This window comes from Podospora pseudoanserina, chromosome 3, assembly GCF_035222485.1.
Source record: "Podospora pseudoanserina strain CBS 124.78 chromosome 3, whole genome shotgun sequence".
Classification (NCBI taxonomy): Eukaryota; Fungi; Ascomycota; class Sordariomycetes; order Sordariales; family Podosporaceae; genus Podospora; species Podospora pseudoanserina.
The window spans coordinates 883775-897909 of NC_085922.1; the positions used below are offsets into that span (position 1 = coordinate 883775).

At 51.7% G+C, this 14135-nt stretch overlaps 5 protein-coding genes across 5 annotated transcripts; 2 read left to right on the forward strand and 3 right to left on the reverse strand.

Moving 5' to 3' along the window:
* Positions 1-624: 624 nt before the first annotated feature.
* Positions 625-1956, reverse strand: QC764_302610 (uncharacterized protein; the record flags this gene model as incomplete). The annotated part of the gene is made up of 1 exon (XM_062945375.1): positions 625-1956. One exon carries the CDS (start codon positions 1954-1956, stop codon positions 625-627), a length of 1332 nt encoding a protein of 443 aa, XP_062801336.1.
* A 495-nt stretch (positions 1957-2451) lies between these two features.
* Positions 2452-5061, reverse strand: QC764_302620 (uncharacterized protein; the record flags this gene model as incomplete). The annotated part of the gene is made up of 1 exon (XM_062945376.1): positions 2452-5061. The coding sequence occupies one exon, from the start codon at positions 5059-5061 to the stop codon at positions 2452-2454; it is 2610 nt and encodes an 869-aa protein (XP_062801337.1).
* A 2625-nt stretch (positions 5062-7686) lies between these two features.
* QC764_0049310 (uncharacterized protein) lies at positions 7687-8663 on the forward strand (the record flags this gene model as incomplete). Its single annotated transcript, XM_062940384.1, has 3 exons — positions 7687-8245; positions 8308-8397; positions 8512-8663. 3 exons carry the CDS (start codon positions 7687-7689, stop codon positions 8661-8663), a joined length of 801 nt encoding a protein of 266 aa, XP_062801338.1.
* On the reverse strand, positions 8537-9482 carry QC764_0049320 (uncharacterized protein). Its single transcript, XM_062940385.1, has 2 exons — positions 9086-9482; positions 8537-9018 (listed from the first exon to the last, which is right to left on the reverse strand). Exons 1-2 carry the CDS (start codon positions 9376-9378, stop codon positions 8964-8966), a joined length of 348 nt encoding a protein of 115 aa, XP_062801339.1. The 5' UTR covers positions 9379-9482; the 3' UTR covers positions 8537-8963.
* A 688-nt stretch (positions 9483-10170) lies between these two features.
* QC764_0049330 (uncharacterized protein) lies at positions 10171-12090 on the forward strand (the record flags this gene model as incomplete). The annotated part of the gene is made up of 1 exon (XM_062940386.1): positions 10171-12090. The coding sequence occupies one exon, from the start codon at positions 10171-10173 to the stop codon at positions 12088-12090; it is 1920 nt and encodes a 639-aa protein (XP_062801340.1).
* Between the last annotated feature and the right edge of the window lie 2045 nt (positions 12091-14135).

The following is a 14135-nucleotide window of genomic DNA, read 5'->3' on the forward strand; positions in this document are numbered from 1 at the left end:
GCGGCTGATCGTTATTGTAGCACAACAGATTGCGTTCAAAATTGAAAAGTAGAATATCCTTCCCGACTTTGACGCGACATCATTACCAGAACTCTTGTACGTATCTACTCTTCTCCAGGAAAATGGTCTATTCTCTCCGATGAGTTTGAACTGACAGTTTCTTTTCTGACAGCCAACTCCACGCAATACCATCGCCGATCCGATGTCCGATTCAGATCCCGATCCCGATCCCGGTTCTGATTTCTGTCTTGCTTCTTCCCATTGCTCAATCAAGATTAGACACACGGGCAGCCTATCTGGGATCTGTCAGCCGAAAGGGATTGCTGACTTTCATATGCCAAAATCTTCAGCTGGGAATGGCATGGGCGAGAGACGAGGGAGGTAGCAGAGGTCAAAGAGGCCACCAAGGGCCCATGGCCATATGGCCGAAGTATTGCGTGTCCGCTCTTCCTGACATGAACAAATGGCGCTCTGCTGCAGCCGAGGTGATCTGGTTGTGGCCAACTGGGAGAACGGCTTGGGTTTCATCTCGAGGTTCTAAGAAGCTACTGGTTGTAACCACCTTCTGTCAATGGTGGCTGAGGCAAAAAGACTGAGCTCTAATCTGAGGCGAAGAGACTGAGCTCAAGTCTGAGACGGTTCAGATTTAGCTTCAAGGTCTAGTCGCAAAATTGGAGGGAGAGAAACACCGAAGCGGTTCCAGGTTCTGTGGTCATGCTCTCGTGAAGCCCGGCGCACTAGATCATAATGTTCATCCTCCAGTATCAAAACATCTGTTGACCTGCTCGGTCCGCTCCTTTGAAACAATGCACCCGTTGGCACTGCAGTCCATGTATGGCTTGCAACGCGACGGTATGCTCTGGAAAGCTTCCCATTTATAACGAAACTCCCTCCCGGAACAGGCTGAACATAAAGAGACAAGAGAACCCAGCGGTTGTCACTATTCAAGATATCGCACCCAATGATCGCCATCTGAACCTTTTCCTCATCGTCTTCGGAATCGTGGATTTCGAGTACATTTTTTGGCACCCATGTGCGGTCCTCAACCAGGATTTCGACAATGGTCAAGCGTACTGACAACCCGACATTGGTCATATAGAAAGGAGCGAGGTTGCGAGGAGCCCATAACCCAAGAGTCGGTGGGCAGGCAAATGCAGCAGGTGAACTGGCTAGAAATCCACTACTTGACACATCTTCCTTCCACACGAAAAGACTTTGGTCAAAGGACACACGCATGATCTCTTTTTGTAGCCGACGGAATGCCTTCTTGCCCCCCTCGCCATAGAGAATAGGCATGCAAATGTTGAAGATGCCCATGAGGCTGTAGGTTATGTCTTCGCTGCGTGTGGTATGTCGCTCTGATGCCCATCCCATTCGTTCCGATATGCTCACCTCGGGGATATTGTCACGAAATAGAAGACAGGCGTCGCCAATCTTAGTGATGTTCGAGATAACGCTGACGAGGTGCCTGTTTGTGATGGGTTGCCATGTGGCGTCGAAGAATGATCTTGTCCCAGGGGCAAGGAGCTCTTGAAGGGTCCATCCGCGTGTGAACCACCGACATGGCCTTAAAGCATCATCAAGCTTGGCAATCGATAGGCTTCCCCAGTCAGCCATCGGTTTGGTATCGGAGAGGTAGACGAGGCAGTCTCCTGAGTCGTAGTAATAGCGGTACATGGAGTTGATGGCCTCGGATAGGTCGGCACTGTTGCGCTTGTCGATGCAGCAGGTGTCTACCCACCCATATTCGTAACCCTTTTGACTTGCGAGGCGGCAAAAGTTGGTGATCTTTGCGAAACCAGGCTTGTTGGTGATGGTTTCGCGCAAGCCCTGCATCTCCACAAAGGTCACTTCCTGACTTGGGACATCCCAGGTATGGGACAGGATGGCATAGGGCGGAATGTCATTGCCGCAGAACTCTTCTAGTTTCAAAGTGATTGTGTTGAGAAGCCACATCGTGATGGCAGATGATGATCATGTAGAAGGGTTTTGTTGATTGTTCAGGGAACATTTCTCGTGCTTACGTGCGGGGAACGGGACCCAAGCATGTGACCCAGCGGCCAATGACCTGCTACATGCATGAGGACATGCAGCCGAGCTGAAAAATTGTAACCTGCTATCAACATCAACATCATTTCTCTGTCTTGGTGCAACTTATGATCGTTAGATGGCTCTAGTGTTGAGAACCTGAAGTCTTACACGAGGTTCCCTGGTAATATGCCCGTCAGAGGAGAGGTCGTCGAACAGATACAAGTTGATTATGAATGACAATTGGCAAGGCATAACGAAGGACGATGAACAGTAAATTGCATTGAGTAGGTAGTGTGCTTGAAACGGCCAGGTGGGTGGTTATGTACCTGTGGACCTTATGTTGGGCGCCGCCACCTGCTCCCAGCTGTCCTTGGCCTTCTCCCGCCAGAAGCACACGCTGAACAGGTCACCTGGGAGCTCCTATTCAACCTGTAGCACAACCTCCGCCGACTTGACACCATTCGCCGTGGCCGCCACTGTAATCGTCCCCGATGCTCCAACCTTTGCACGCACAATAGCCAACGCTCGTCCTCGGAACGCTTTCCTCTCCTTTGACGGGAACGCAACCATATCAGTCGAGTCTCCATTATCCGTAGTGACAATGTCACCAGGCCCAGTGATGGAAAATGTGATGTTGGGTTCCGCGGTGGGAACAACATCGCCCTTGTCGTCCACGACAGCAACACTGACAAAAGAGAGATCCTCACCGTCAGCTTTGATCGTCGCTCGGTTCTGATACGTCGACAACCGCAACTGAGAGGCCGTCCCGGTAGTCCGAACTGTCGCATTCGCCCATTCATTCCCATCCTTGTATGTCACGACACGCACCTCTCCTGGCTGGTAGGTGACCTGGTCCCACCGGAAACGATAGGTGTACTGCGCCTTCTTCTGTCGACCCTGCGACTTGCCGTTGACGAAAAGCTCGGCTTCGTCACCCGAAGAGTACACATGAACAGGCGTGACTTGACCGACGCGATTGGGCCAGTTCCAGTGAGGCAGGATGTGGGCCATCTTCACGCTTGGGTTCCATCTTGACTGGTAAAGGTAGAACCGGTCCTTGGGAAACCCAGCAAGGTCGATGATGCCAAAGTAGCTGCTCCGAGAGGAATCATATGGCGTCGGCTCTCCAATGTAATCCCAGCCTGTCCAAACAAACTCGCCCGCAACGTACGAATACCGATCTTGTGCCACAAAGACCTTGTCAGGTGAAGCACCCCATTCCATGGCGTACAGGTCATACGAACTGACTTGTCTAGTAGTAGGATCGGCGCCAGGACCATTCGCCCGTACAATCGCGTTGTTGCTGTTCACCACTGGGAAGAGGTATGTGTCCCTGGAGCTGACCACCGACGAGCTCTCAGTGCTGAAGATCAACTTGTTAGGGAACCGTCCCCGGAAGTTCTCGAACGTTGGCGCGCCGTTTCCTTTGCCCTCTCCCTGATAGTTCAACCCGATAAGATCAACAATCGAGACAAAGGCCGTGTCAGGCCCAGCGTTGTTCATTCCGACGGTGGACTGTCTGGTGGCGTCCTCCTGGCGAACAATATTTCGAAGACGCTCAGCTTGTGCTGCACCGTTGCTGCTTCCCTGCTCTGCGACCTCGTTTCCAAAGGACCAGGCCCAAATTGAAGGATGGTTGCGGTCACGTCGAACAAACGCTCTGAGATCTGGCTCAGACCAGTCGGCAAAGATGGTCTGGAAATCGTTGCGAGTCTTGTGGCTGCCCCACGTGTCGAAGATCTCGTCCAGGACAAGGAAACCCATCTTGTCAGCAAGATCGAGCAGCTCAGGCGCTGGAGGATTGTGTGAGGTTCTCATCGCGTTGGTTCCCATATCCTGGAGCATCTCCAGCTGACGCCGAGCAGCCGGAATGTTGAAGGCGGCTCCCAACGACCCAAGATCATGGTGCTGGCAAACACCCTGGATGTACACGCGCTGACCGTTGACACGCAGTCCATCGCCAAGGTACTGCAGAGAGCGGATGCCGAAAGGAGTCTCGTATGTGTCTACCAGCTGGTCTCCAACGTAAAGACGGGTGATGGCAACATGCATATTGGGCTCCTGCGTCGGACGTGGACCCCAAAGCTTTGGGTTCTGCACAGTCGCTGATGCATTCACAGATGCAATAGACCCTGGGGAGACGCTGACTGTGGCGTTAGAGAAACCACCGATCTTTGCTCCCGCCTTCCCCGAGACCGCATCGTAAGAATGAATGTCAGTGACGACCTGGACCTGACCTGCTGCGGCGGTTGTTGCGCTGTTCTCCACCTGAACAGTGAGGTCAAGCGTTGCCGTTTGAGCTGACGAGCTCCTAGTTTTGACGAAGGTACCGAACTGGCCGACGTGGATGGGGTTTACTTTGGTCAACCAAACGTTGCGGTAGATCCCTGCACCTGGGTACCATCGCGACGACTCAACGGCTTGGTCAAGGCGAATAGCTAGCTGATTGCTTCCGGACTGCAGATACGGAGTGAGGTCGACACGGAATGAGGCATAGCCATACGGCCATCCACCAGCGATCTTCCCATTGATCCAGACCGCAGCATAGGACATGGCGCCGTCAACCTCGAGATACACAGATTTCCCCTCGTCGCCCGGGCTGAGCGTGAACTTCTTGCGGTACCATCCAACCCCCTGGATGGGAAGACGACCCATGTTTCCTCCGACGGGAACATTGTTGCCGACATAGAAAGGTCCTTTGACAGCCCAGTCGTGAGGCAGATTCAGGGCTTCCCACGAGTTATCACTGAAGTTCGCTTGGGTGTAGGTGACGTTGGGTGGCTCATTGGATGGGAGCTTGGTGCGGCGGGAGGCATCATTGATGAAGTTGTTGGCTGATGGTGTAAGCCATGGCTTCAGGGTGTTGTAGTTGAGGTTGTCAGGATTCGAGGTGAAGCGTTGGAAACGCCAGTCCGCGTTCAAGCTTATTCTTTCGCGAGTTGCTGCTTGTGCGAGGACTCCAACGATGAAAAGCACCACCGCTACCAGCAATTGCCGCACGACACTGGAGGCCGCACAGCGGGAAGACATGATGAATTAGGTCTACTCTGGCCAGCACCTACCGTTCGTCTGATCTGATCAAACAATTGGCAACATTTAACCTTAAAGTCAACCTCAGACGGAAAGACTTCATCTCCATCCTCCCCATGATCTCGACAGCAGGTAGCCATCACGCTGGCGGCTATCATCTCAACCACTGCCTTCTATTGGGGCGCTACAATTTGTCCTTGTCAGGAGACAGTGGATAGCTGTCGGGCAGTTCCCCTCGTGGTACATCACACAATCATGCCGTTGCTCTCACATGGCAAAATATTTCTCCATCATAGCCTAAGTTGCAGATCGATTCCGTTCCTGTGATACTTGTCGCCCAATCACCGCCCGGCAGAGAGTGGTACAATATTTCTCCAGTGTTTCAGTGAACGTTACCTCGAGACCCCTCCTATTTGTTGGTCACGGCCCCCGCAGATGACATGATGGACTTGGGGTGAGGTTGTACTCGAGAGCCGTTATGCCGGTCTTGGCGCATGAGGAGATACATGTTGCTTCGGGCTGTGCCGGACCGGAGGATGCCAATGGTGCGTAAATGTTTCGGCCATTTGAACATGCACCGAGGACCATGAATAGAGGTAGAATACGCGGGAAATCGTTGCCATTCCTGAGGTATGGATATCTTCTCATATGGAACCTGGGTGCACGTATACGTTAGATACATCATCAGGGTGATTTGGTAGCGTAAAGACAGCTGATTGTCGAAAAGGCGCTAACGTAGCAGATTACCTTGTTGCACATTGGTGTCTTTGGGCCATCTTCCCAGTATGACGTGAGGGATATTCCCAGCCACTTCACCGCTGAGCAATCAGCAATTGTTAAGCTTATACACTTCAAGGATATCTAGATTCATAAGGCAATAGAGATACCCTATACACTGCTTACCTAGAGTTCGAGGTCGCCATCCCACTTGTGTCATCATGGGTTTTAGACGTTTTGGAAGACCTCATAGAGAACCTCTCCTTCAGCGGAATCATGCGATAAGTTCGTATCAGGCATCTGACATACCTACTTGTAATCACCCCAATAGAAAACCTACCTATCATTGACGGTGTAGCTTGCGTATAGCCATAGCCTTGAAAGTCACAGAGTATATAAAATTTGCCATAGCATGAGCACCTAGTGAAAGCAGATGGATTTAGAATACCTATTTATCTACCAAAGCCACACACTCACCAGTGCTGAATAAAAAGCAAGATGGCTAGTAGCCACATAAGAGATCCAATGCGTGAGGCTAAGCCGGTTCACAACTAAGCATTACTATCCCCACCTCGTTTAATTACATAGAAGACACTTCAGTACACTTCTTCAAACCTTAAAAATAGCTTAAAACAGAAAATAACATACCATGAGTGAAATTATGGTGGCTCCTTAGAATAACGTTATAGCATCCTTTAAACCGTTAGCGTACCCATTCAAGAGGCTTTTTGAAAGAACGTTCCTTGGATAGTACCTCGCTTAATTAAGAATCTCGATTCTAATAGTAAGGGTTTCTAATGTGCGCTAGAGCATGGCTAACGCCGTCGACTTCAAAATCCCTATCTATATAAAACCCCTGTTGAGGGAGTCCCGATAAAGTAGAACCGGGTCAACCGTAGAAGCTCACACACGAAATACAAATGTTCAGCTTACTGACAGCATGAACCGAGGTACTATCTATAAAAATCTGTGGTGGTGACTGCCATAAGCTCTGATGGTATCTATCATAAGCTCCACTCTCCAGACGCCGTTGAACAGGCGCATCACCCACTGGATCGATTGTCATGCGCTAAAATAAACCGACATCCTATTTCCCAGAGACTTTTCATCTCATATCACGGCCCACGTGCGAGGGCTCGCACTGTGCTCGAAGCAAACTGGAAAAAAAGAGCACCCTGCCCGCCGAAATTCTCCGTCATTTTCCGAATTTTATCTCCCTCTCAGCCTCTCCTTTTTCACTCCGCAACTCCACTCTCACAGTCGTGAACCATGTTGATCCCGAGCCAAGGTTGGCAGACCCACGCGGCGGAGAAGCGCGAGAGCCTTCTTACCAGTATACCCGACGGTTGGAAGCTCTCGCCAGGGGACTTCACGAAAGCGAAAAGCCAACACGACATCACTGGGGTTGTTCGAGAGCACTTTGAAGCCGCCGAAGCGTCGATATTAGCTAAAGACGCTCCAGCTATCGTCAGTCACTTGAAGGATGGGACCTACAGTGCTGTGCAGGTCACCACTTCTTCTTGCAAAGCGGCCATTGCCCACCAAATTGTAAGTCTCCACATACCTAGGTAGTCATTCGCTCCAGAGAGATAAAAGTACGGGCATGCTAAAGTGCTCTGGCTTTTCGTAGGGTAACTGTCTTATGAAATCCTCTTAGACCAGGCCTTGGAACGTGGTCAAGGCTCTCGACGCCCATTTCAAGGAGACAGGAGCGACCTCTGGACCTCTTCACAGTCTCTATTTACTATTCTTCATCACGTATTTAATATCTTTTATCACCTATTCATTATCGTCTAACGCCTATTTACTATTCTTTACACACGAATGCAGGTTTGCAAATTTTCAACAGCTATCCACTCTCTTTAAAGAAGTACTTGCTTTCTTTTTATGCATATAAGTTTTTCCCCAATGGCTACCGACTGTCTTTTTACGCCTGCTCACCATCTTGGTACCTTTGAGCTAATGAAGTGTGACATTAGGACTGATCAAGCCGTCGGCCCACATCCTCCCATTCTCAGGGGTCTTCGCCATGTAGCAGATGCCCTCAAGGCAGCCGGGCAAAAGGTGGTTGATTGGGAGCCGCCGCTTCAGACTACCGCTAAGCGGGTTCATGTAAGCCCCCTTCTAGGTTCTCTCCAATGTCGGAATTGCTTGACTGCAGACCGACAACAATCCGGCATGGCAAAGGTCTCCTTCCTCCTAGCACACGGCGGAAACGACATCCACCCTCACCTCGTTCTTTCAGGAGAGCCCCTGATCCCCGACCTCCAAGAATCATTCCAGCTCAAAGCCGCAGATTGTCCTCCTCGAGCATCAGAACCTCACTTTTTTCAGGGATTGGAATATGAGGCGGCCTATTGCGATTATTGGAACTCGACAAGCGAGAATAATGGTCAGATCGTGGATGCAGTCATCATTCCAGTGGCCCTGCACGCTGCGGTGATTCCAGGCAAATGTTATCATACTGGTGAAAGTGGGGTCACATTGCGCCGCTGAAAGCTGCCTTTCAAACTAACGATAAACAAAAAGCCTACACCGAAGTTATCAATTTGATGAACTACTCTGCGGCTGTCATCCCCGTGACCAAGGCAGACAAGACGATCGACGTCGTCCCGAAGGGTGACAATGCATACAAACCTCTCAATGAAGTCGATCAACAGAAATGGGAGGCCTGCAAGTCCTTCCCTTCTCCACCTAGTTACCTACCTTGTGTGCTAATGCCTGACTCCGCAGATGATCCCAAAACCTACGACCGGGCCCCGGTTGGCGTACAGATTGTGGCACGGACATTTAAAGAAGAAAAGGTCCTTGCCATTGCTGGAATCGTCACTGCTTGCATGAACGTGGCAGTGTGTTGCGAGTATGCTTCCAGTTATTGGGTATAGGGGGAACAAGACTCTTGCACTTGTCAGCCGCGCGAATTTACCAGGAGGGATTCGGCATTCTCGACTTTCAAGGCGGGATTTGGGAGGAGAGGCCTGGCCGAGAGTGAGAAAGGAGAAGTCATGGAGAAGAGAAGATGACAAATGGACGGAGACTTGATTTCTGCACACAGAGTTCTCCTTGGTTCCAAATTTGCTTCGACGGCAGTGTGAATGTCAAACACTTCCACACCATCCTCATCTTTAACCCAATCAACAGCCTAGATACACAAAACCCATCCAACCGAGATGTCTCTACACCGCTCAATAACTCTCAATCCTATAAACCTCATACGCTGGCTCCTCAAAAGGATGCGCCCTGCCACCTAACGTCAGCACACCATTCAACACCTGTTACATGTACATGTAAGTTGAGTAAAACTTACCTCTTCAAAGCCTCCACCGCCCTCCTAACCACATCCTCACCCACAACCAACGTCTCAACTCTCGCCTTCTCAATCTTCTCCAACCTTCCAACCACCCCCGTATGCGGATTAGCCCCTTTCCCGGGTCTAAACTGCCCCGTTCCCATCGCTGTCCAGCAGCACTCGGTGTAGTTCCCCGGTCCGGGGTACCGCCCCGCTCCAACCTTGAACACGGCAGCTTTGCATTGCTCAGTGTGGGAGGTAGGGACGAAAAAGACTAGTTTGAAGCGTTGTGTTGTGGCGAGGCTGCCCATTTTGTTGTGGTGGGAAGAAGAGGTGGAAAATGCAAGATGGGATGGAAGTTGGGTTTGTGCGGGGCTGGGGAGTGGTGAGTGATGATAAGGTGGGAGTGATTGAGATGAGGAGAGAGTGAGGGGTTTTATACGCCGGATTGAATATCTCCAAGACATACTGGTGAGTATCACAGCATGGGAGTTGTCAACTCTCGTGATCAGTACGACGTGAGCATCGATTGCCGCCTGCTTTCTCTAGCTCATGATGTGCCAATGCGGGACGGTTGACATCGTTGGCGAATCGGCAGTCGATCCCTAACCCTAGACCCGCCCTAGCGTTTAGGGGGAAGCGCCGAGGAGGTTGGAGAGGAGAAGTATCGTCCGGCTGAGCCCGAGGGTTTGGTACCACGCGCTGAGATGAATTAGTGGCGGAGGCTTTGGTGATGAGGTTCTGGGGAGAGATAGAGACATTGGTCTTTGGCAAGTGCTCCCACAATGTTCATGGAGGTTAATTGTGAATATGCATTTATGAATTAGTAAGTGGTTTCCGACAAGACTTGGCGCCATCTCGCTGAATGCAACCTCAACCCTTGCAGGTCCACCGCCCCGACCTCCATTCAAGGATCGCGATCCATGATGGCGACCGTAACTCTCGACAGAGGCGTTCCTGCGTATCCTTTGCCCGACTTGATAGCGCATGCTTGGATCCGAAGGTCATGATGCAATCTTCATAATTGACCTCAGGCAGGAGATGCGGATGAGGTTTTGTTCGAGCTTGAGCTCTCAGACGCCGGTCCAGACACGCACTTCGATATGCGACTCATCAACGTGACAACCCTCCAAATCGACGAATACTTCGGCACCGGCATTCCAGAGTACGCAATTCTCTCCCACACATGGGACGCGACAGAGGCAACGTTACAACAATGGAGCAAGCGGACGACGAGACTTCGAAAGTTCAAGGTTCCCGGCTACGCAAAAGTGTACGGAGCTTGCAAACTTGCGCGGCAAGATGGACATCGATATCTGTGGATCGACACCGTTTGTATCGACAAATCTAGCTCGGCTGAGTTGTCAGAAGCCATCAATTCCATGTTCGCATGGTACGAAAACGCCAAAGTATGCTATGTCTACCTGTCAGATGTCAAAGTACCGTCAAAGGACGACAACATTGACGTGTTGAGTCTGTTCCGGCGTTCTCGATGGTGGACTCGCGGCTGGACCCTTCAAGAGCTTTTGGCGCCAACAAACATTCTTTTTTACACTCGGGAGTGGGTGCAGATGGGAACCAAGTACGCGTTGGCTATGCTCATTCAAGAGATCACGGGTATTGGCGAAGGGTACTTGCGAGGGACACGGCGGATATCTTTGTGTAGTATCGCACAGAGGATGAGCTGGGCCTCCAAGCGAGTTACGACAAGGGATGAAGATCTCGCGTACTCCTTGCTCGGCATATTCGGAATCAACATGCCCCTGTTGTATGGCGAAGGGAGCCAGAACTCCTTCCGAAGACTTCAGGAGGAGGTCATCAAGACATCGATCGACCAGAGCATATTCGCATTCGAGACTGGCTCATCGGATAACACCCTTCTCGCCCACCACCCAAGAGACTTTGCTGCGCAGGGTAGCGTACGACCTAGCTTCGCACGCAAGCTGACACCCCCTTTTACCCTTTCCAATGCTGGACTTTCCCTGACAGTACCGTTGATTCAAACCATGTCTCCGTATTGGGTCTTGGCGGTCCTGAACTGTGTCGAGTTGCACTGGGACCAGGAGGACGTCAGCGCAAGGTCTGTCATTTGTCTTCCACTTCTTGGAAGGGACAAGAAATACATGCGAGCTCGAGCTCCGGTTACTCTGATTAGCCTCGGAGCTGACTTGGCGGGCGGGCCAAAGCCGACTATACGCCCAAAGCTCATCGACAACAGCGTTGAAGACGTTTGGGTTGGAAGAGAAGATGCCGATACAGACACCGTAACGACAGACAGCACGTCGAGCATCGAGAGGACTACACCACTTGAAATACAGGATTTGACGACGCGGGAGGATACCGAGATACTCGTCTCGTACTTTTCTCGCATCTACACTCTTTGGGGTAATGAGATGGATGAGGCCATGAAGGGTTTCGCCGTTAGCGAGATGATGCTGGATTCCACGACCGAAACGCCGGAACAAGGATTTATGATCACCTTCCCCAGGGGGTTAGGGGAGTACCGCTATCGCTATTCGTATCCGCATACAGACCTGTATCCCAATATCAGCTTCTTTATCCCATCGGCAGTCGCTCCTCCGATGCACTACGACCATAACTGCAACGGCAATAATAGGGAGGACAGCGCTGATCCAGATGGCCACCACCAGTCCCAACACCCCCGGCATGGAGAAGTTAAGAGAGGTCTACTGGTCTTTGCCGCCCTCCGCGGTGCGAATTACAAATATGTAGGCATTTACCTCGCAGTGGACTCGGCCACCAGGAACTGGACCTGCCGGATTCTAGACCTCGGCGCCAGCTTCTCTGGAATGAGATCGGACCTACAAGAAATGACGGGCCTCGGTGACGGTCTCATCCTGGGAAAGTCTGAAGAATGGCTCCACTACGATCAGCAGGGTGATGTTATCGTGGCTGCTCGGACGAGATTCAAGACGGTCAAAGGCAAGCCCTGCAAGGAAGCGATCGTGGTGGAGCTGGTGTTTGATGTAGAGGAGTTGTTGGAAGAGAGGAATTCGGAGTAGTTGTGGATGACCTGGTGTATGTGGTATGCCCCTGAGATTGTCATGGCTCGCTGTGCGCATCTGCTATATCGCCTTGAGTGCTTGCGGGACGGTTTAAGCAATAGGAGTGGTCGGGGATGGTCCGAGACTCACCTGTGCTATTTTTTCTTCAGCGTCTATCGAAAATCTTGCGAGCCCCTGTGCTCTGCATAGCTAGGCTCCTTTCATGAGAACTGCACAAGAACTTGAAAGTCCTGTTGTCTTCTCAGGCAGAAATCGCACCATCTCAGGCTCTCCCACCACCCCGAACCAACCACACCAGGCTGAATAGCAGAGTGCCTAGTTGACACTGTGCTCGAAACACAGCAACAGATCATCGCCTTGCTTTCTTGGGGCCAAAACTGTGCCGTGATTCCGGGTAGCGCTTGTGGCGGGCTGGGGGGTTGCCGCGCTGAAGGCCTAATGAACACGGCCCGACACCCGGAGGATTTTCTCCAACACGAGGAAAGAATACGTGGTGAGATCCCAAAGCAGAAGTGTCGATCTGGACCTTTTTGTGTTGTTTATGTATGTCTTTACTCTTCGACGAGCCGTCTCTTGGCCTCGATAGTGTCTTACACATTGCCCAGTCCGGGTGTTTCCCGCTATCCAGTCTGGGCTGTGTTCCGACTCGGGATTGTACGACCCGAATTGGACCGGAGTCTAGAGGATTCGACGCGCGAAAATATTGTATGGATTTGGCTAGGCCGCGCACGTTTCGAAATATTCCTGTTTATGAGTTGTGATATCAAAAGCTGTCACAATAGAGATTTCAGCTATCGGCCCATTGAGCTGTCCACCGTTGACGACTGAACGGCCGAATGTGCGGGTCGTGTCTGAATGTCAGGGCTCCCTTGAATCCATGAATCCATGATCGCTGGACACCAAGTGGAGATCTCCCGCTCAGTGGGGAATCGAGCTTAATCGGACTGCACCTCGTATCAAACCGGCTCTATCGACGCTCTGCATGCAGGGTTTGACGTTTTGTTCAACTGCGCACGTAGCGGCGTCTGGTTCGGTCTACGATGGACTCTCGGCGTCGGCCGGCCTTTTCTGTCAAGAGCAGTTCACTGGGAATTGAGAAGTTGACACCATCGAACTGTCAACCGGCTAAGCCCAACTGGGGTCCCTGCAGTTGGCTGTTGGCCTCTAAAACACATCTTCACTGCCTGTTCACTGCCTCAGCGAGGCCATTGACACCCGGACTGGTTTAAAAGGGACCACCAGTTCACAAATCGGAGGAAAATATCTCTTCCGGCCGTACAGCTAACTCCCGTTGTTCCTGAAAATCCCACCTCTGCGTTGATCGGCTTGGCACGCCTGAGGTTGTGGAGCTGCCGCCCCCGCTCCCTAGCGTCGCGAGCGCACTGACCAGCCACCTTTTGCTGAATTAAAAAAAACCTCCACATTCTCAGCTTCACTGCTTGTTCATCACACAGAAGCCTAACAACAAGGGAAGAGTCTCGGCGGTTCCTAAACCGTGCATCATGAAAAGTCGAAAAACACGAGTCAGGACTGCCGAATATTGCCAGTCTGCAAGCAGTCGCCGCATTTGGATGACCGCCACCCTCTTTCGATGGGCTCACCGTCCGGCAGCGAACCATACTCAGCGGCGCCTGCGGGCGAGCGCCATCAAAAAGCCACCAGTTTCTGACGCAACTCCGCTTGCATAGGCCCGGTCGAGTCACAGAGCCAAAACCAACTCGACAGTCTGGTTGTTCCCGTCATTTTTCCATCATCGCGTTGCGCCACACACCGACCAACAGATATCGATGCAACAGACCGACAGGGGCCTCACACCCACGCCGTTCAGCCCGATTTTGGGTCCGGCCCATGTTGCCTCCTGAATGGCTGGTGCTTCCCCCGTTGACATTTGCCTTACCACCTGCCACGTTCTGGTCAGCGCTGGAAACTCGGCATTGCCCACCAACGACCTTCAAAGCAGTCGAATTCAGCACCAAACTCTGAAGACACCATGCCCCATCGAGCTGCGAGGCCGTCAGTTCAGCTCGAACACCGATGAGAGG